The sequence below is a fragment of the Pleurodeles waltl genome, chromosome 7 (genome assembly GCF_031143425.1).
Source record: "Pleurodeles waltl isolate 20211129_DDA chromosome 7, aPleWal1.hap1.20221129, whole genome shotgun sequence".
NCBI lineage: Eukaryota > Metazoa > Chordata > Amphibia > Caudata > Salamandridae > Pleurodeles > Pleurodeles waltl.
Genome location: NC_090446.1, coordinates 1035506421 through 1035527597, shown reverse-complemented (window position 1 = coordinate 1035527597; position 21177 = coordinate 1035506421). Strand labels below are relative to the sequence as shown.

Genomic DNA, 21177 nt, shown 5'->3' with positions numbered 1-21177 from the left:
ACAGTGTATTCTGCCAGGAGAAGAAGGGATTCTGCCAGGAGAGAAGGGTGTTCCATAAGGGAAGTGCCAAGAAGGGAGAGCTTCAAAAAGCCTACAGAGCATAAGCAGCAGCCCATCCGGAAGGAGAAATGGTTGAGGAGGAGGTATCTGTGTTTGAGTATGGATCAGAGCAGGACCTGACGGACGATCGTGTCATGCAGCCTACAGAGGGACAGGAGCAACCTTTTCCCAGGACTGAAAGTCTACTCTAGAGCAGGAAGCAGTGTGTCTTCAAGGAACCTGCCCCCAGAAGAGCTGGAGTACGGGAGGGAGGAGAGAAAGCCTGAATCAGAGCATGCAAAACTGAAATTGGAGAAGGACCTAGCTCTTGAAGAGAAAAGGCTGGTAATCGAGGAGAAAAAGTGGTCCATGAGGTCAGTATGAGAGAGATGGGCATCAGAGCTCTGAGAGAAGTGTTCAGCAACAGCAGTGGTAGCAGCATACCAGCAGTGTCCACTGGTGGATCCAGAGTCAGGATACTATAGGATTTGGTGCTCAGTTATATGGTGAAGGATGACATAGACAAATGGTTTGCAGCCTACGATGCAGCTTTGTCAGTGCACAAGGTCCCAAAGAAACTCGGGGTGGTAGTTTATGGAGGTACCTGCCCATAGTGGTAAGGGATGCACTCCTTACACTAGAGGTAGAGGACCAGACATGCTACACTTCAACGAAGGCCATCCTAGTGAACATTTGAACTGACCCGTGAGAGCTATAGGCTCAGATTCAGGGGCAGCCACAAGACCTCATCACAAACATGGGTGGATTTCCTGGATTATGATAGCAAGGCACTGGAGGGCTGAGTGCGGGGCAGAGGGGCAGCAAGGCTGATGATTATGCAGGGCCCTACAGCTTAATTTCTAGAGCTGCGCCAACACTTGGTTGATAACAAACTTGCTGACCCCAGGAAGCTTGCTGAGGAGGCACATATCTGGATCAGCATCAGTGTGTCCACAAAGGTACTTGGGAGTGACCCCAAGAAGAATGGTTCAGGTTACCCCCAAGAGAGTGAGGGGGAGGTCAAGAAAGACCCAGACAGGCGTCAGGGTGAGGGGGAAGGAAAGGGTTCCCATGCTCCTTCTGAGAAGGAGGTAGGTTCTGGTGGGCATTGGCCCAGGACGCCCCATTTCCAACCCGATACTCTGATTGTTCCCAGCTAGGACACAAGCAGGGGGGACTCTGTCGCAAGATAGCACCCACTGGTGGGAACTCTACAGGTGTGGCCATTGTGGTCTTAGGGGAAAATAGTGCCCAGGGACAGGTCATAGAATATGCCCTAATCTCCCTTAGCTGGGAGATATACTTAGAGGGTGAGTTGGTAATCTCTGAGGGTGGGAGTCGTTACTTCCACCAGGTGGGAGTGAATGGCCCCCAACCACTGCTCTGAGGGATACTGGGGCTAGCAGGACCATGGTTGTGGGAGAGCTAGTCTCCCCAGAGCAGTACACTGGCAAGGTTTTTAGAGTGACACCAGCCCATGGGCAGGACATCATCTGCCCATGGCCCTGCTGTCCCTAGAAAGGGGTGGGTAGGTGACCGAGAGAAGGGTCATAATTAGTCCCCAGATGACCATTGACTGCATTCTGAGGAATTAGTTGTCCCCTGTGTCAGGAGAACTGGGAGAGGTGGCTGCCACAGGTGCCCTGACCGTTCTGTTTTCTGGACAAACCATTCCCCAACAGAGTACAGAAACCCAGATGTAGCGGCAGGGGGTGGAAGGACCCACCCTTGACTCCTGTCCAGCTCAACGGTACAGACCCTAAGTTGGAGGACCAGTTGCAGCATACCACCCCTAAATTAGTGGGAAGTTGATTGGAAAAAGGATGCAAGGCATCTGGGGCTACTGCCCTCCCCCCAACTCTGAGAAACTGTAGAGGACAGAGAACCCTGGATGGCCTGGGCCTGGATGACACTGACATCTGTCAGTGGCCTCTGTTACTTGCTGTCCTTGAGGACCTAGTTTTCCTTGGTTTGGTGCAAAATTCAGATCCAAGGGGTGGATTGGGCCGTACCACTTTGTTGGCCTTGGTGGTACTGTCTACCTACATGGATGCCTCTGTGAGCAAATTAAAGTTAGGTGCTGCACAAATGGGGTCCACGGAGGACGAGAAGGGTTTCCCATGGGTTAGTTTGGTGGCCCCAGAGAGTATTGAGAGAGGGATCTGACTGAGTTCCGAGAGGCATAGAACTTGCAAGTATCCCTGCAGTAGTGGCCATTATTCATGTTCTATCGCTTTAAGCAGGGGCGTCCATCCAGGTATTGATTAGTCTCCCTTTAGGCTGGAAGGGGGTTGTCCTGGAAGTGGCCATTCTAGCAGGGTTACCTGAAACCTTTTGCCTTCCTCCTCCTCTTTTTCTGACCTTGTTTGTATTGGTTTTGTGTCTCTGAGCACTTTATCACTTTTGACCAGTGCTAAAGTGCATGTGCTCTCCTCTCTACACATGGTAACATTGGTTCACACCTGTTTGGCATATTTAATTTACTTGTTAGTCTCTTGTAGAGTGGTGTATCATATACCCAGGGCCTGTAAATTAAATGCTGCTAGTGGGTCTTTAAAACTGATTGAGCATCCATGAAAGTACCATTTCAACCCTGTCTCAGGCCTGCCACTGCATTGCCTGTGTGTGCAGTTTACTGCCACTTTGACTTGGCATTTAAAGCCTCTTGCCTACCCTTAAACTCCCCATTTATTTTATATAAGTCATCCCATGGTAGTCCATAGGTGGACGATAGGGTAGGGTGCTATGTAAGTAAAAGGCAGGACGTGTACTTTTTACGTTTTACATGTCCTGTAAGTGAAAAAATCCTAAAGTCATCTATCACTACTGTGAGGCTTATTCTTTGCATAGGCCAGTATTAGGGATTCCTTAATATACATTTATGCTGTAATTCCAGATCAGAAAGGAGCAGGTACATCATGTTTTATATCATTGGAATGGTAATGATAAATCCTTTACTGGTAAAGTCAGGCATAACATTACTATTTTAGAAATGCCACTTTTAGAAACTGGGCATTTCTCTGCTCTTACTGCTCTGTGTCCCTTGCAGCCTGTCTCGAATACACGTCTGGGCTAGGTGACAGCTACACTTTGTGCATTCCCGCTAGACAGCCATAAACAGAGGAAGGGTGGATGTGCAAAGGATTCATCTGCACTCTGATGGACCTTCTTGGACTGGAAGCGTGGAGGGGAGTTAACACTTAAACTTCAATAGGGAACTGCCTGTCCCCACACAAAGGGCTGATTAACCCCTTCTGATATTCTGGAGCCAGGGCTGTCATGAAGCGGGGGCCCTTGCACTTCAAGGAGCTGGACTGAAGTCACTCCCACTTCAAGTGCACTTTTTGGTATAAGTACTGGGGCTCTGACCCTAGCAAATCAGATCACTATTGGACTTGGGATGACCTCTGCTGGAGTAAAGAGTGCTGTGCTATAAGGATTGCCACTCTGCCTGGACTGACTGTTCCAAAGAACTGGTTCTCTTCTTTGCTGTGCTGCCCTGCTGATCTCTGCCCTGCTGAGGACAAGGACTGGATCCATCCTGCTGACCCAGAACGGCTGTAAGGGCTCCCTGTTCTCCTGTAGTCTCAGGGACATTAAAGACTGCCTGCAACTCTCCTGATGCTGCTGGACTCTGCAATCTGTGAGTCCTACCCTTGCCTAAGGTGCTCCTTCCAGGCTTTCGGCCTCAGAAGTGAGTTCTACAGCTAATTTCTGCAAAAATCTATGCATTCCCTCAAGTGCATGTAAAGCGTTGCTGCATCGCTCTTGGAAGCCGATGCAAAGGCTGGTCGATGTCATTGGATCGGCTTGATAGCGATGCTCAGCGCAGCTGGCCAACGACACATTGCCTTGACTTCAGCGGAGCTTGACATCGACGCTGGACCCCCTTAGCATGGCTCAATGGCTACGCAGTGGACTCTCAATGGCGACCAAAGCTCCATCCATGGTACTTTGTTAGCGGGACCTGTCTGGGTCCTGTAGCCGGCCTACTTCTATCATGGTCGGTCTGAACCTTGGATTTGCACTGGTCCCTCGCAACCTCAAGGAACCCTTTGACCACTAGTGACTTCTAAGTACTATTTTTCATTTAATCTTTAAAAAATCATATCTCGACCTATACTGATTGAGTCTTAGACATTTTAGTCTTGTTTTATTCAGATAAATATTCTCTATTTTTCTAAGTCTATGTGGAGTCTTTATGTGGTTTTTCATTGAGTTCAGTGTGTGTTGCACAAATACTTTACAGATTGCCTCTTCAGTTAATCCATACTGCTCTGTGTCACTCTACCAAAAGGTGAGCACAGGTTAATTTAGGGAGTGTGTGACTTACCCTGACTAGGATTGTGTGTCCCTACTTGGACAGGGTGCATACCGCTGCCAAGTAGAGACCCAGTTTCTAATACTTACTTACAGTGACTTTCAGCCGCCAACTGACTAACGTCCTTGTAAATCCTCCGACGCGCCCATTCTATTCCAGAACATGAAATTATTCACACAGTTAAAGCATAACAACGTAAAATAACACGCCCATTACAGACTACACAGGCCTCTTTTAAGTTGGTCAGATGTTGTGGCACTTATATTTTTTTCATTGTGAGTGACAGCGTTCTGCAGTCTCACATGAAGCACATTCACATACATCGTAGTTCCCCTTAGCGCCAGAGACTACGTGCCAATGCATGCTTTTTGAATCCATAAAAAGTTTTCGTTTGGTGTTTTTTTTCTTATTTTGGCAAGTGTCTTGCAGTTCCCTCAACAAATAATAAAAGGACTAACTAAGGCAAAAAAAGGCTGCTAGCCAACACTATATATATTGTCTTTGCCAGTGCTGTTCAGAAATACATCGCCGTAGATATTGTATTTATTTTCCTCTAATTAATCTCCAGAAATATAGGTTAAAATGTAAATATTCTTTCTGTGCAAATCCTGTCAGCTTTTCAGTTTCTAGTTTATTACTGAATTGCAAAACCGGTTCAGGACCCTTGTACGAAAGCAAGTGAGATTATAAATAGATTTCAGCTTGGACTTGCATGTCAAGTTTCAGCAGTTGGCAGAAGCAGGTGTTTTCCTCATATCAACATATTCCTTCCTTCTGTACATCTAAATATTCTCAAGCACACCTGTTTGCACAGTTCTGCAGGCCCAGTAAATAAGGGGTGCTCGGAATCTCACAAACCCACTCATTTTTTTCTGTTGATGGAAATTATCAATGGTAAGAGAAATTTTTTATTTCGTAGTCAGTAGCGACGATTACATTGCTTCCGGGCTCTAACGCTTCTGTTTGGAGGAAGCAGCACATGATGTATTTAGGCTCTGGATTCAGCGCTGTTCTTGCGAACGGTTTGATGCGCAGACTTTGTCATTCTGTCCAGGACGAATTTTTGCTTCTCTTTCTTTACCACAGCAGTATGTACCATCTGAGGAAGACTCCAATGAAGGCTGCATCCCACTTTTGAAATGTAGGTGGTACTTTAGCCACTGCCAAAAACGTAGCTATTTTAATGGGTTGTACTACTGAATATCAACCACCAGAATATCGTTGTATAACAATATTGAGAGCAGAATATCGGGGGACAAAATATCGAAATTTAAGTGCATATACGGAATTATAGATTTATCACCAAGGTGCATATATGTGCACTTAAATATAGAACATCTATACTTACTTACTGGTCCATATTTCAGTTTTGATAGTTTGGCCTCAGTGTTGTGTACCGTTAATAGTCTGGTTTCGATAATCAGGGTGCACACCATTTCATTGTCATGCCTTGGCGTTAGTGAGCATAAAGACTTGTGATGCTGGGATCTGTGGCAGAGACACGTCGAAGGAAACTTGAAGAAAAGTCTAGTAAACTGCAGGCTTCTTTTCTCCTTTATTGGATGTGCATTTATGTGGCACTTACTACCCCTGGCTAGGCATTGAAGCGCTTTACACTGGACATCACACTATTTCGAAACCCAAGTTTATTGGTTAGTTTAGTGTTTTTGGTAATTGGTATTAGTCTTGTGTTCGTAAGCAAACCATTTCCTACGTTCACTACAGTTTCTTTGTTCGACTCGTGGTGCTTGCTCAATTGACTTCAGATGGATCAAAGAATGAGCACCACCGCTGCAATTGGACTGCTTGACCATCAAGCCAATGCAAAATCAAAGACATTCTGAAAGGTTAATGGCAGTGTCAACATATCCATGACTGCATACATTTTTACTGAATTAATGCACAAAGGAATAGTCACATAGATATAAGGGTACATGAGTGAATGACTATATATGAATCAAACAATGGCTGTGCATGGGTCTTTGAGCAGTCATCTTAATGTTCTTTGTCTTTGCTGACGATGAAGCACCTTTGACATGCACAGACAGTCGTCACTCTATCCACAGCCCTGTCTTCCTTACCCATCAGCATGGCTCTGAAGCTCTCAGCACATCTGTGTATTGCTACTCATAGTGCAAAACTAGAAGGGTGTAGGTTCCATGCCTTTACCCTAGGTGCATTCTCTGAGAAACGACTTGATAATTGATCAAAGATTAAGTCCTGAAGGTATGGCATGTAGAGATCTAATGATCAGTAGACGACGGGTTCAAAGTGTTGGCTTCACGAGGTGATCCTCTCGGTGGGGTTACAACTCTGTTTTCATCACAGGGTTTCAAGGGTGAGCAGCTGGAACAAAACAAACAGTGTAGTACATTTTGATTGCCGAGCATCTTTCCGAAAATCCAAGCCTGATTGCAGAAGAAAGCAACCTAATGTGGAGCCAGTGTCCTGGTGCATTGTGAACTAAGGGTGGAGTCACAAAAAGTTTATATGTTTGATTTAATTTAGCAGTTTGTGGCAGTCCAAAATGTTCTGAAATATGGATATGGCAATAGAATACTGTTGCATGGTGGAACATATATGAAATCAGACATGCACTCCTGTTCCTCCAGATTTGTGGGATGCCTATACCGTATGCGGGAGAAAGACCATACCATATTTGCTCAGTTAAAATCTATACTGAACAAGCATTTGCAATGCAATGGATCTCATGTTTGCTCTAGTTAGAGCTATTAGCATTGTAAATTCCTAACTGGACCTGTCTTGCCACATAAATTGAAATGAAAAGTAAAACAGCTGACATAAGCAAGCCAATTCAAAGTGCCACGGCCGTCATGAGCGTGAGCTCGAAGGAGAGACACAAAAGGAAAAAGAAGTTTGCTCGCAGTCAAACGTATCAGCAAACATGCAACTATCCAGGATACAGGGTCGTTGACCATGGTGGTAACAAAACTGCCCCAAGGAAGGATAAACATAAAGCATTTACCAGTTATAACAAAGAATTTTGGAAAGGCAATCCCAGGAACGAGTGATAGTGATGGGCATGCGGAGGGTGTGTTTAAAAGCCTGCAGATAGATTGCAACACTTCAGAGTGCTCACATGCTCGCCCTAATAAAATGGATGCATTGAAGAGAGGTCATATGTATCCCCACTCCTTTCACGTTTATGTCGCCCACTCTAAAACAAGCCACTTCATCTGTAAACACGTTTACTGAAAACTCTGTGAGTTTATGGTTGAGAATACCTTAAAGAACAAACTTGTAGTCAGTGCACTTCTTTTCCCTACCAGGGGTGCATCACAGACCCCTGCAGTGCAGTGGGGTTCCCAGCCATTCAGAAGGCCTCCACCCAGCCCAAAGCCAATGAATGTCTGTGAGATATAGGAGACTCACGGGTCCCATGTCACATTCTCCTGGGGTTGAGGGGATTATTGTACATCACTCACTGCCCCCGAACGCAGAACGAAGACCAGTGAACAGGCAGAACGTCACGCGGTGACCCAGGCTTCCATTTTAATGGTCGCTGATTCCCATCCACAGCAGTGGTGGCACGTAGAGAAGTACAACTTCTTTAAAAACTGCTTATCGGATTTAACCACCAGAGGAGAGACAATGTTTTTATGTTAGGGTCCCCCGTGGATTTCTTTGCTTTTGAAACTGTAGACCACATTCAATTAAATCAGCAATATAATCTGTTTTGTATTGATCTCTGTTCTAGGTTCTTCAGGATGCGGTGGAGAACAGTTACAATCAAGTCCGCTGCGCAGAGATGAAGATGCAGCACAGGGAGATGGAGGCACAAGAACAGGTATCCACCGGCTGCATGTCATGCCCTGGGCCAAGCTTTCTTCTTGTCTTTCCAACAGAAAATAATATCGCGCACAAAAGGCAAAAGTTCATTTCTTTCAGCATTTGGCTGGCTTTCTCCTTACATTTTCTTCATAAACAAGAATTAAAAAGTCTGAGGACTGTAGGCACAAATGCGGCAATTAATCTTTCTCCTTCAAGCTGGCATTTCAGCAATTTTAGCTGTAAATATAATATTAAACGGCGATGGCTTTGTAATTGGTGTTGCCATAATCAGTGGCCTGTTGATTTTAAGGGACAAGGGGCCAGATGTAGCAAAGGTTTTTACCCATTCTGTGTCTATGGGAAAAAGTGTTCGTACATATGGCCCAAGGTATCTAATCTGAAAAGTGCAATTGTATCATCCTTGCATTGGCTTGGGTAACAACTGCATTTTCGCTGTTGTCGATGTGGCCCCAGAAATACGCTCAGAATACTTGATGTATTTGTGTACTATGGAGTCATCAGTCTTGAACCTATTCCTTTTTCATCTTTCACAAGCACCACCAACGCCCAGTGCCTAAAGTATGTACTTTGACACTTGTACACTATCATATTGTACCACTGAGTGAGGCCATACAAACGCAAATAATGCGAAATAAAATGGACAGTTTAATACGTAAAATGCACGTATGTGCTTTATGTGCTTACTGGATTGCACCGGAGTGATGTATTTTAAATAGGTAGAGCGATGATGAGAACTGCTATAGAATAGTTGATTAAACTGGGATCATTGTTTGTTTAGTTGTCTGGAACATCAATAGTGCTTGTACCATAAGAACACATTTGCCAAAGAAGGAAAATAACAGTATACTTCGCAGTTTCTCGGTTTAGTCAGCAGTTGTAACACTTTTAGGAATCTGATCCAACAAAGAGAAAAATAAAGATAATGGGTATGAGTAGAGACTTGCATTGATCACTTACTTATTCCTGAATGGGCAAAAGCAATTAGTAGATCCTGTTACGAACACTCTATATAATTGACAAGACTTCTCCGTAGACCCTTATATATCACGAAGATGATGTAATGAAACATGTGTAAGTCGACATAAGAATGCAAATAACTAAGGAGAGCTCGTAACTACCTGCTTTAAGACATTGGGTTGTCGGTTGAAGGGAGTCAGGACCAACTTTAAAATAATAATCACAATCTTTGTCAGGGTGAACTACAAAAATCACTGAATAAAACCTGTTCTTAACCCTCTGGTAGCATGGCATAAAAGCAGCTAGACTTAACTTGGAAGCAATGTGTAAAGTAATTATGCTGTACTCTAACAGTAGCAAAGTGAAAACACAATACGAGAATAAACCCAGATTAGAAAATAAAGTAACTTTTAATACATAAAATGTACCGAAATAACACAAATCCAGTCAGTTGAACTGTTGTTATGATTTTTTAAAGTCCAATGTTCACAAATATTGCTAAAAGGCGTGAACTGCCAACAATTCCATAGACACCAGCAAAGGGAACCAGATGAGGTCCAGTTTAGTCTGGTTAGGTGAAAAGCAGGAAAGGCCTCTGGAAGCTTGTTGTGTCCCTGTAGCGCAAGCAGGAGTTCAGACAACTGACCCCTGGAGTCACTTTTGGGGTTGTGAGTTCAAAGCAAGTAAGTCCACGCTTCCTTTTTCAGACCGCAGGGCAGTCCTTCTTTTGAATCTTCTCATGTTCCGGAGTTTTTTCATTTCAGGTTCTTTGGATGCCACTTTTATGCCCAGTGCCAACCTGTGAGTGAGGGGCAACCCTTTTGTCTAAACCGGTTCTGGTCAGTTATTTTCTTTTCCCTAGGTTTGACTCCAGCCTGGCTAGTGAAGCAAAGGGCAGGCAGGCAGACGCAGGTACGAGCTGCATCTGGCAGTGACAGGGCACGTATCTTCTGAAGTCAGAAAGGGATGGGCACCGCCCCTGGTACAATTTAAATTGAAGTCAGAACAGGGGCACAGCCCCGCCCCAGCCATTCTGCCAGGAAGTTCCACTCCCCTCTACACTCAGGTCCTTTGTCCAGTGTCTGGTTCCAATACACATTTCAAGTGGAGGTGGCATCAACAGTCAGGAGACCCTGGACATTGGCAGAAAGACCCAGGCTCTCAGAGGTCAGAAACAATGCCTGCTTCTTAGAGTGGTGTTACCACCCACTCCAGTAGGATGGCTACTGCATCTACATACCAAGACCAGGATCTTCAAAGTCCCTGCCATCTTTAGTATGCACATCCCCAGGCTTCCCCAGTCCTGGATGTAGCCACCCCGTACCCTGTGGCCAATTTGGCACCAGGAACGGCAGGAAAATTAGCTAGTCATTAGATGTGTACCACCACTGGGCTAACCATACACCTAAAGTGGGCTACTTAAGGTGGACACACTAAGTAGCCATAACGGGGTGTAGGCACCTCCAAGGGTAAGTAGCCCCTTGGCTACTACCCTACACTTCCCTAAAACACCCTTAAATTCAGTCTTGAGGCAGCTTACCAACATCATAAGTCAGATTCACCAGACAAAAAGAAGAGGACACAGAAGAGCCTGAAGGGCAAGAACTGCAGACTACAGGGATAAGTGCTGCTAGTGGCAGGGAGGCTGCCCTTGTCACATTTGGTGCCAGGAAGGTGCTTATTACCCCTGCACCTCTACTGCAGTGCTGGATTGAACTTTGGATCAATGTGGGCCAGGGACTATGGGGACCAGCGCTTCCAGAGGCAGGGAGGCTGCACTTGTCATGTTTGGTGCCAGGAAGGCACTCATAACCCCTGCGCCTCTCCCACAGCGCACGATTGAACTTTGGACCAGCTGGGGCCGGTGATTACAGGGACCAGCACTCCTTGAAGCAGGGAGGCCACTCTTGTCACGTTTGGTGCCATGGAAGCTGTTCTTAAACCCTGTACCTCTCTCAAAGTGTGGGATTGGACTTTGGACCGGCAGGCGCCACGGTCTGGAGGCACGAGCACTCCTAGCAGCAGGTAGGCCGCCCTTGTCATGTTTGGTACCAAGAAGGTGCTCATCACCACTGCACCTCTCCCGCAGAGTGAGATTAAACTTTGGAACGATGGGGCTCGCGGACTACAGGGACCAGCTTAGCGGCAGGGAGACCGTTGTTGTCACATTTGGTGCCAGGAAGGCGCTCATAAACCCTGCACCTCTGCTGCAGCGATGGATTGAACTTTGGACCAAGGGGGTCACAAACCACAGGGAACAGCTCTGCTAGCAGTAGGGAGGCTGCCCTTGTCATGTTTGGTGCCAGAAGGACCCTCCTAACTCCTGCAAGGCCCGTGGACTACAGGGGGCAGTGCTCCTAAGGATAGGGAGGCCGCCCCAGTCATGTTTGGCACCAGGAAGGCGCTCATAATCCCTGTACATCTCCTGCAGTGCGGGACGCCCTCTGGCCAAGACGGGGCTCATCTTTGCCTGTCACCAGCTGAAGAGACTGGGCTGTGCCCACCCCTCTTGGCTCGTGATCCTGGGGGCAAATTTATCTGTACGCTCTCATTTGGACATAACCTAGGCTCTGTCTTGGCTAATTAGCTTAGCAGTACCACAGGGAAAAAAATGCCACCCCCTTTAAAGGACAAGGATGTGATCAGTCTGTTCCATAGTCGTCTATTGCCAACTATCTGACCACTGTAATGGGGGTAATTAGATCAGAAGTAGAAAACTTTGAGGAGAGGACTGATGCAGCGCAGAGGGAAGACCAAAAAGCTCCTCTGGAACCGGAGGTAGTTTTTAATAAAAGGATGCCCACTCCTCAGGCTCCTCCACCTGGCCGACGGGGAGAAAAACAGGGAGCTGGGCCAGAGGCCAGAGGCCCAGCTGTCCAGAGAGGTGTCTTCTGTCCTCAAATGTAAGAATTGACCCCAAAGAACCCCCAGGGCAGATGTTTCCTTGATCGCCACCCCCCATTTGCCAAAAAAGAGAAGGGATGTGAACAACAGATCTCTAAGAAAATCTGCACCTGTAGAAAAATTAATTGTGTCAGTCAATACGAATCAGAGCAGGAGTGGGGTGCAACTGATAATGGGTCTTCAACAAAGTCGTGAGAATGTGGAGTTGTGACAGAAACACTGGAACCTTTCATAATCAAAACAGAGTCTTTACAAAATGATTTGTGTGAAAAGCTAGAATCCGAGTTAACAACACTAATTAAACATGAAATGGAACAAGAGCTTTTACAATCTTTACCACCTAATAATGCAACAATATCAGTTAGTGCCAGGTCAGAAGTTGTGTAAGTAGCAGGAAATGCTGCCACAAAAGTCCCCAATTTATTGGCTGAAGGAGTGATTAGTGCGTATCTACGGGAACAGTTATCCAACCGGGTAAAAACACGACCTTGGTTAATCAAAAGGGCCCGCCTATGGATAATGGCCGGGAATCTATCATTAATACAAACCGCATTGGTGCAGACCCTTTGCAATTGCCACCCGAGTGTATCCCCTATGTGACTGTTTTATAAAACGTTTCATCACTACTACCGGGTAGTTAAAGGTGATGTGGCATAAAAACGTAAAACTGCTCATTGTTACGCTCTAAATCTTGATATTTTTGGTGACTCAGATTACAAGACTCTTTATACCTTGAGGGTGGGCTGGTTTGGCTGATCCACTTAGATCTCGAAACGGGACTGTGTAGTGAATAAGTTCAGATATCCAGAGCTTGTTAATTACCTTTTATAATGTTTAAATTACTTGGCCAAAAGCAAGAGGGAATTTGAGCACTCCCCCTTAATTTGTTTTATAAACCTGCGTCTCACCGCACAGACAGCTACCAAAATGCCTGGATAGTCCCAAACCCCTACCCACATATACAGGACCTGTTTACTGTGCCTGTGAGGAATTGTTTTGAGCTAATGACCAAATTGGCCACAGGTGGCTGACTGCCACCTCAGGGCAAGTTGACCCAGCAATCCTGTGAGATGTAAACCCTCATCAGTTCTGACTCACAGACATAGTCCAGTGTATTATGGACGCTAGGGAGCCATCTGCAGGGCTAGAATCCCTGGTGTCCTTAAAGGGTTTAAGCCTAATTTCCTGGAATATTGGAGGAGCTCGTTTGAAGATAAAAAAAATCCAGATTAGATAGGGTTTATGACTACATTTGCTATTATTTGTTGCCAAGAAACTTGGATGATAGTCTTTCTACATTGACAGCTTTCATCATGTTGTGGCTCAGCCAGCCCTTCCGGTAGGGGTGGTCTCTTTACTTTCACATCTGTTCAAATTCCTGATCTCCAAACCCCTATAGTATGGTCTTCTACAGTTTTTTTCTGGTATCTTTGCTATCCCTTTCCAAGGAGCCTGATATTTTATGGATACACTTTTTGCACAATATTTTTAATCACTTTGTGGATAATGTGATAGATGAGTTTGACAGTTTTTTGAAGAATTTTTAATTGAAGATTAAACCCAAGGTTATGTTAATCTGGGGCGGGGCCTCAATATTTCCCTATGCCATCTTAGTGGTATGTAGGTGTGTGGCTTTTTAGATGGGAAACATGAAAATATGACACATTTTAGGAATACAGTTTGTGGCTCAAAACATCCTTATAGTGAAGTATGCTTTAGTTTTTGCTAGTGGCATAGTGCACAGGGAGCAAAACAATGTTCCTACCTTTATGGGACGTTCTTCCGGGAGCACAATTGATTTTATTTTGATATTAGCTGAACTTTCATATTTTCTTTCCAATTTTAAAATTATCACTAAGGGCCTGATTCTAACTTTGGAGGACGGTGTTAAACCGTCCCAAAAGTGGCGGATATACCACCTACCGTATTACGAGTCCATTATATCCTATGGAACTCGTAATACGGTAGGTGGTATATCCGCCACTTTTGGGACGGTTTAACACCGTCCTCCAAAGTTAGAATCAGGCCCTAAGTGTCTTAGTGATCATAATCCACTTACCGTGTACTAAATTGTCATGTGAAAAATGGGACAAGGAGCAAAGGGGCTGCGGTAGATTACTTAAAAAACAGGGGCCTGAGAATGAAGTGGACTAACGTGAACTCAGTGGTTTTTAATCAAAAGATTGTTAATGGGAACATGGGATACATTTTAACTTGTTTATCAGAGAAGTCACATTGTTCTCCATATTAGTGGGGTTTGAAAGTATTTGTAGGTTTATTTCAAATAATATGACTTCAAAAAGAGTTATTTCATATATTCTGCCTCATAATAGATGGTTTAATACTGCTTGTACGGCTCATAAACACAAAGATAGCCCTTAAATCTAACTTGTGCTCAGCACATGATGTGAAAATTGCAAGGCTGTTATGCAAAAGTACGTTAGAGGAGCAGAAAAATTAGATTAGGACTGAAGCCTGGGAAGACCTCCTAGTGGCGTCAAGGGTAAGGAGCAATACTAAGTTCTGGGAAATAGTTACCCACCCTTTTTAATCAGACCTAGATGTCCTGAAGGTCGAATTTGTGATCCTGGCAGGTCAGTGGGTGCCCTATTTTGCAAACATCTTTCAATTAGGAATGAGTTGTTCACCTGATTTATTAAATAACAGGCACAGGTTGGATGAGAACCCACAAGATGATATTACTGCTATAGAAATTAGTTGGCTATTAATCAGTGCAGTCCTGGGAAAGCACAAGGCCCAAATGGAATTGCTGCTGACATTTATAAATGTAATGTCTATACATGGGCTCCTTTGTTAGCAAATGTGATAAGGAGTGCAGTGGTTGGTTCTGTCCCAGATTCCTGGTGGACTTCTACTAACATCCCCATCATTAAAAAAATGAAACAGAGCTTCGCCTGCATGCTATAGACCAATTTCCTTGCTAGATTCAAGCGTCACGATCCTGGGCAGAGTGCTCCTATCCAGCTTGGGAACTGGGCTGAAGAAATTAAGATTTTATCTGATGCACAATTTGGCTTCAGACCAGGAATTGTCACTGTGGAACCTGTGCTCTAAATGGGCCAGAACTCAGAGGTACAGAGTACTGGCACTTCCTATTTTTACCGACTTTATAACCAGCACTTCTCCACTGCCAAAAAGAGTACCGGTGCTCATGAAAGGTAAACTCATTGGTGCCAGTGCTGCTGAGCTCAAGGCTGCCAGAGTGGAGTTGATTCCCTCAGAACTCTGACACCCAGAGCATCTCTCTAGCCCTTAGCTGAGCCACTGCTGAACCATTCAGCAGCGACTCATTTACATTATTTAAAGTATGTTCAGGTGTTGGGAATTTCACCGTCCACTGTGTTTGATACAGTAGGCGTTCAGGCACTGCTCTGTCAATCACATTCACACTGCTGGTGTGCAGTAATGCAGGAATAATCCCAACTGAACCTTTTATGTGATTATTTGTCTGTGTGTGTTTGCCTGCTTGTGTGCATGTTTGTGTGTGAGAAAGAGAGATCAGCGAGGAATAGGGACCATCTCAGCGGGTAGTTCAAAGAAATGTGTGGAATGCTTTCTATGTGCAGGTCTGCTTGTTTCTGTGTGCATCTCTGCACACTCACAAATATGTAAGTGTTGTGCCAAATGCAAGCAAGAAAGGAACAATAGGACAGTAATAAGCTGCAAATATTGCAAAACACGGAAACAAACATATCATGTTTGGCCTTTATTTTGTGTAGTGTGCTAACACTCTTTGTTTATATTGATACATTTCTCACATGTTTTGTTATGTCCTGCAATTGGTATAGAACTCATTATTAATGCCTTTATTCCAGAGTCTCTTTTGTCCTTGGACACACTGGCTATTAGCCTGAAAGTGCTAATAGTGCTGTTTATGGCGTGGCTGCATTTATGGTTTGAAAGTTCCTTCCAATATGATTTCGGGCCTGTTCCCTGCAGGTTTTGAATTACACTTTATTAGCATATGTAGCTGTTAATCTGCACGTGTGAGATTTTGAGACTTCTTTCAAGGACAGTGGAAGGGCAAAATGAATTATCAATAGAAGTGTAATTTTATCATCATGTCTCGCTGCGCCTCTAAGCCCACCCACTAGCCATGCCTCTAGCTCAATTTAATGAGTACCTGTACTTAAAACACTGTGTGGAACAATCATTAAACCTCTATCCAGTGGTCTCTGCACTGAACTTGGGGGGAGGGAAATAAATAAAGAAAAAAAGAACACTTACATGCTCCGTCGGGAGATGGGTTCATCTCTCCTCTGTCCTCCTACTGAGCAACCTCGTCGTCTTCAGGGCCGCACACAGGCTCCCACGCCCTCCTAAGCCTATCACGACGCTGCTGTCACCAGCATGACAGCAGTATTGTGATTGGTGAGAGCAGCCTGGTTCAACGCTCACACAAGGAGTGGGACCCTGTGCACTTTCTCCTCCCCGCTGTGCAAAACAGCCAGGTGTAGAAATGCTATGTACGCATGTCTGTTTGGCTGGCCCAACACGGCTGGCCAAACAGACGGGCACTTACGGTGCACGTACCACTCCTCTCAGCCCTCCTCCAGCTCAGCCCGGTCCTAACCTGACTCCATTGCAGGAAAATATGTCAAGTTTAAGAAGGGAGCCCTACATTTGGGCTTTATCAACCTGGCAAGTGCCTCTGACTTTATCGGTCAAAGTTATGGGCTACAATGGAAGAAATGGGGGTTTAAAATGAACTTCTTACCCTTATAAAACACCTGCATCAGGACTTAACAGTAACAGTCCAATTTGACCACCATGGTGAAAATAAAATACTTATCAAATTAGATCTACATTGGATAGGGGTGTATCCCAGCTCCTTTCCTTTTCCTACTTTATATACTTAATGGGGAAGTAGGAAAAGGATATGGCCAGGATGGGGACTCACTCCATACCTATTCTGATTTATGTGGATGATGCAGTGCTGATTTCCCTCACAGCAAATGGCTTGCAGGACTTACTGGATTCCATCTCGTCCTATATGATAGATTTGGAATCAAAAGTAAATTATTCAATGTTGTATATTATGACCTGTGGGCCCCCAAACACGAACACAAAACAGTTTGTGATGGGGGACACATACCTTGAGAATGTGAAAATATTTAACTACTTTGGGATTATTTTTAGCTCCTTTCTCTCTTGGAAATCTCTCCTAACCACAAGATCACAGCAACTGGCTAAGAACATAAAGGCCATTTTTAGATTTGCCCAGAAATTAAAGCATAAGCCTATTAAAGAGTTGATAAACTTATATATAATTTAATGTATTTCAGCAAGGCTATATGATGCAGGTTTGTGAGACTATCGTAATGCCGGAATCTTCTAACGTATAGACAGTTGTTTACCTGCAGATTGCTTGCATTCCCCAAAAGTACTGACACTTTTATTTGTCATGAGGGACTAGGATTACTTTATGTGGAGGATGTGATCAGGCTAGCCCACCTTACACTGTGGATTAAGAGTTGGGAAAAGCTGGAGGCAGCCCTGGTCAGAACTTGCATTTCTGATTGTTTATCCCTGGATAAGGTTAATCAGATCCTTTGGTTTGCATATTAGAAAACAACGTTTGAGGGATTAAGCCTTACAGATATGTATATTAATCTACAAAAGATCAGCCCTAACTTTAAAGAAGCAGTGAAACAATGTTAGTTTGAGCAGTGCATGGAAGCAAGGTTGGTGAAGGCCCAGACCCTGGATACAGTAGTGAGATACCCACAGGTTTCAGCCTCCTGGAGCCATGAAAATAATTTATTCTTAATTATAAATCTCACTCACCGTTTTTATCTCACCCTTTTTAGATTAGGCATAGTGCACTTTAAGGTTGTGTTTCCCCTGCAAAGTGTTTGGTTTCACAACTTACCACTGTGTCGCTGTAATAATGTCTCAAAACAAAGCATAAGGCACTTTTATATTGTTTTGCTCACAATATTGAGCACCTCGGTCCTCCTTCTGGGTTCCTATATTGCCTAGGTCAAACATAAGACAGTATCAGCCAGGATAGGTGTTTTTTCCAGAAACTTTGCACAATAGACGGCAGTGTCAAATTTTATTACGTTATCGCTTGTAATCGGGAAACAATATGAAGAGTTATATATATGATCTTTACCTCTTACCTTGCCTGTACATGAACTTAGTGGTTTTATTTCTGATGATCTATTTGGAAAATACTTTGCAAATGTGTAGTATTCACTTCATTATTTTATATGTTGTGTATGTTTATGACTTTTGTGGCATTTGCTGAATAAAGATTTGAACTGGACCTGGTATGCTTATACCACTAATTAGGTTGTGCTGTGTTTTCCTGACAGTGCTCTACTGAGTTTTTAATATTTTTTATCAAGTTTGACCTTTCAGAAAGAAGTAAATCTAATCAACACAAAGATATGTAATTTGAGTAAACTTTCCCATACCCCTTTCCCCATACCCATTCCCTGCTCCTACATGACTTGAAACTGGTCACTGATATAGTTCAAATTCATCTTTTAAATATATTCTTTATGACTTTACTATCTCTATGCTGTAAAATAAAATTGTTCATGAAAAGACAGATGAAATCCTCTTTCAAGTATCCCCATTGCTCGCCGATACACTAAAAGGACTGAAAAAATAATAATGGAATGAGCTGAACACCTTGTGAGACCGACATCTGAACATTCCCTAATAAAAGCTCTCTTCTGACTGTAAAGTGGTTATTAATTAGGCTAAATGCAGCTTTTTTACTGATTATATTGGTAATGGACATGATGTAGGAGGCTTGCTCGGTTGGTGTACACCTATGGTGTAATACCCTATCCTGAGTCCAGGCAACCCTTAGTGATAGTGTTTTGGTGTCCAGATAGCAAAAGCTCTCTAAGGGTAGCTGTGGTGAGCAGCTAAAGCGTATCCAGGAGTAGTGTAAAGCACTTGCAATACCACAATAGTCAGTTAGTAACCAATCACAAAAAGGAACCACACTAGGTGTTGCAAAAATAAAGGTTTCTTTATTACAACACTAAAGTACTCTAACATTGGTATATCTCTACCTGGAGATATGAACACGTGAAAATATGCACTTAGTAATTATCAGGAAAAGAATAAAAATACATGGAGCCCTCTTTGGGGGGAAAGGGGCAAACCATATACTAAGAAAGTGGTATAAGAATGGAGCTGCCAAACCAACGTAAGTGTGTTAGGATCCCAGGGGCCGGGGGAGTAGGAAATTACTAGAGGTAAATATTAGAAATCCCACAGGCGCCCGGGTGCATAGTTGTTATCGAACCGGTGTCCCATAGGCTAATACAGGACTGTTCGTGGTTGGATTTTTATGTATTCTGGACCCTTCCTTGTGGGCCTCAGGGAAACCAGTTGACAAAAAGAAGGTTGGAGAGTGCCCTCACCCGTGGGTACCCAGAAGATCGGAGTACCTACACTAGAGAGCCCATGTGCATTGGGGAGAAGTAGCATCAGAAACCCTTGTTGGAGTCAATGGAAGCCTCAGTTATCCAGCTGCTGTTGTGACCCATAGACCAGTTTGGTGGAACCAAAAGGTGGATTCCAGACATGAGAAACCTGAAAAAGAAGGGCACAGTGTCCAGACCACTAGGAGATGTCCAGGTGGTGCAGGTAGACAATGCCCACCCTCTTGGAGGTGAAGTTCCTGCAGGATGGTGACGGAGAAGTCTAGCTGCGAAGTCCAGGGGGATGCAGGAAATCCTTGGAGTCACCCACAAGCTGTCCCACGTTAGTTGCCTTATTGTAGAAGGGTCAGTGGCCAGCAGGACCACCAACAATCCTTGGCAAATAGTGGTTGCAATTTAAGTTATAGGTTTTTGTGGGTCAGCAAGGTTCTATTGACTAGACCCTTGGAAGAGAGGCAGGGCAGGCCTTCAGTAGAAAGGAAAGCTAGCCGGAGTCGATGGAGCCTCCACGAGTGAGCCACTGGCAGCAGGCACAGGGAGTTGCAGGGAGGTCTCAGCAGCACAACAAAACACGAGTTCCATGTCGCAGGAGCTGCAGAGTGGAAGCGGATCTTGGAGTTGTAGAGCGCTGGAGGATGGGGCTTCTTGGAACCTGGGGATCTTCTTGGAGGAAGGGTCAACAAGCCTTGGAAAGAGCAACAGTCGCTGTGCACAGTGGTTCTGTTCCAGTGGCTGCAGAAAGGGTCCACCATCTCACAGGTTGGTCAGTAGACAAGTTGGTTCCGAAGAGAACTACATAACCACCACCTATGAGCAGAGACTTTTCGTTGTCTGTGGGACAGCAGGATCCACCAGCCAGTTGTCGTCCAGAGGTGCCTGCGGATGCATGGGGGGTGAATCCTTCACTCTGATGGAGATTCCTTATTGCTTCTTGGATGCAGGCAGAGTCCTTGTGAGTCTGGAGGATGCGCAGCCATGGATGTTGCAGAATTTTGCAGGAGCTGAAGAAACAATGTTGCAGTGAGAGCCTTCCCAACTGGATACAGTCTTGTTTCAGCTCCAAATGCAGATCAGCAGTGGTTCCGGAGGCCAGGAGCAGAAGATGTCTTGAAGAGTCTTGCTTGACAAATCTGAGGACCCACCCTCGGGATCACTTAAGTAACCCTAAAAGGCGGTTGGTCACTCTCTGAAGTGACCCACCTATCAGAGGGGTTCAGGGACACCACGTACCTGGTCTAACCAGTCATATGCTCCGAAGGTCCTCTGCATTTCTTATGTTCAAGATGGCAGAATCAACTGGCCACCTGGCAGAGCTCTGTGCGCCTCCTTAGAGGAGGAGCTGGACAGGGGAATGGTCACTCCCCTGTCCTTTGTGTGGTTTCGTGCCAGAGCAGGGGGTTCCTGAACTGGTGCAAACTTGATTATGCAAGGAGTGCACCAAATGTGCCCTTCAAAGCTTTTTGGTGGTGCTCGGAGTCCACCCCACCCCAGCCCAAAGACATCTATTTCAAAGGGAGAAGTGGTCAGACCTCTCCCTTGCAACAAATCCTTTGTTCTGCCTTCCCGTGCTTGAGTTAAGCTCATCCGCATGAGGGCAGAACAGTGTCTGGGGTCGGGAGCAGCGTGGGCTGACAGCCACACCCCATATGGTTGCACAGGCAGAAATGGGAGATCAACTAGCACTGGAATCGGTGTAATTGCATGAGTCCAACA

General features: G+C 44.8%; 1 protein-coding gene across 4 annotated transcripts in view; it reads left to right on the top strand.

Moving 5' to 3' along the window:
* Positions 1 to 21177, top strand: part of CEP112 (centrosomal protein 112) — a 1991189-nt gene that overhangs the window by 1885285 nt on the left and 84727 nt on the right. For all 4 annotated transcript variants that reach the window (XM_069199882.1, XM_069199881.1, XM_069199883.1 and 1 more), the window contains one exon: positions 8079 to 8168. In XM_069199882.1, the coding sequence (XP_069055983.1) occupies positions 8079 to 8168 (90 nt within the window). The remainder of the gene's footprint in view (positions 1 to 8078; positions 8169 to 21177) is intronic.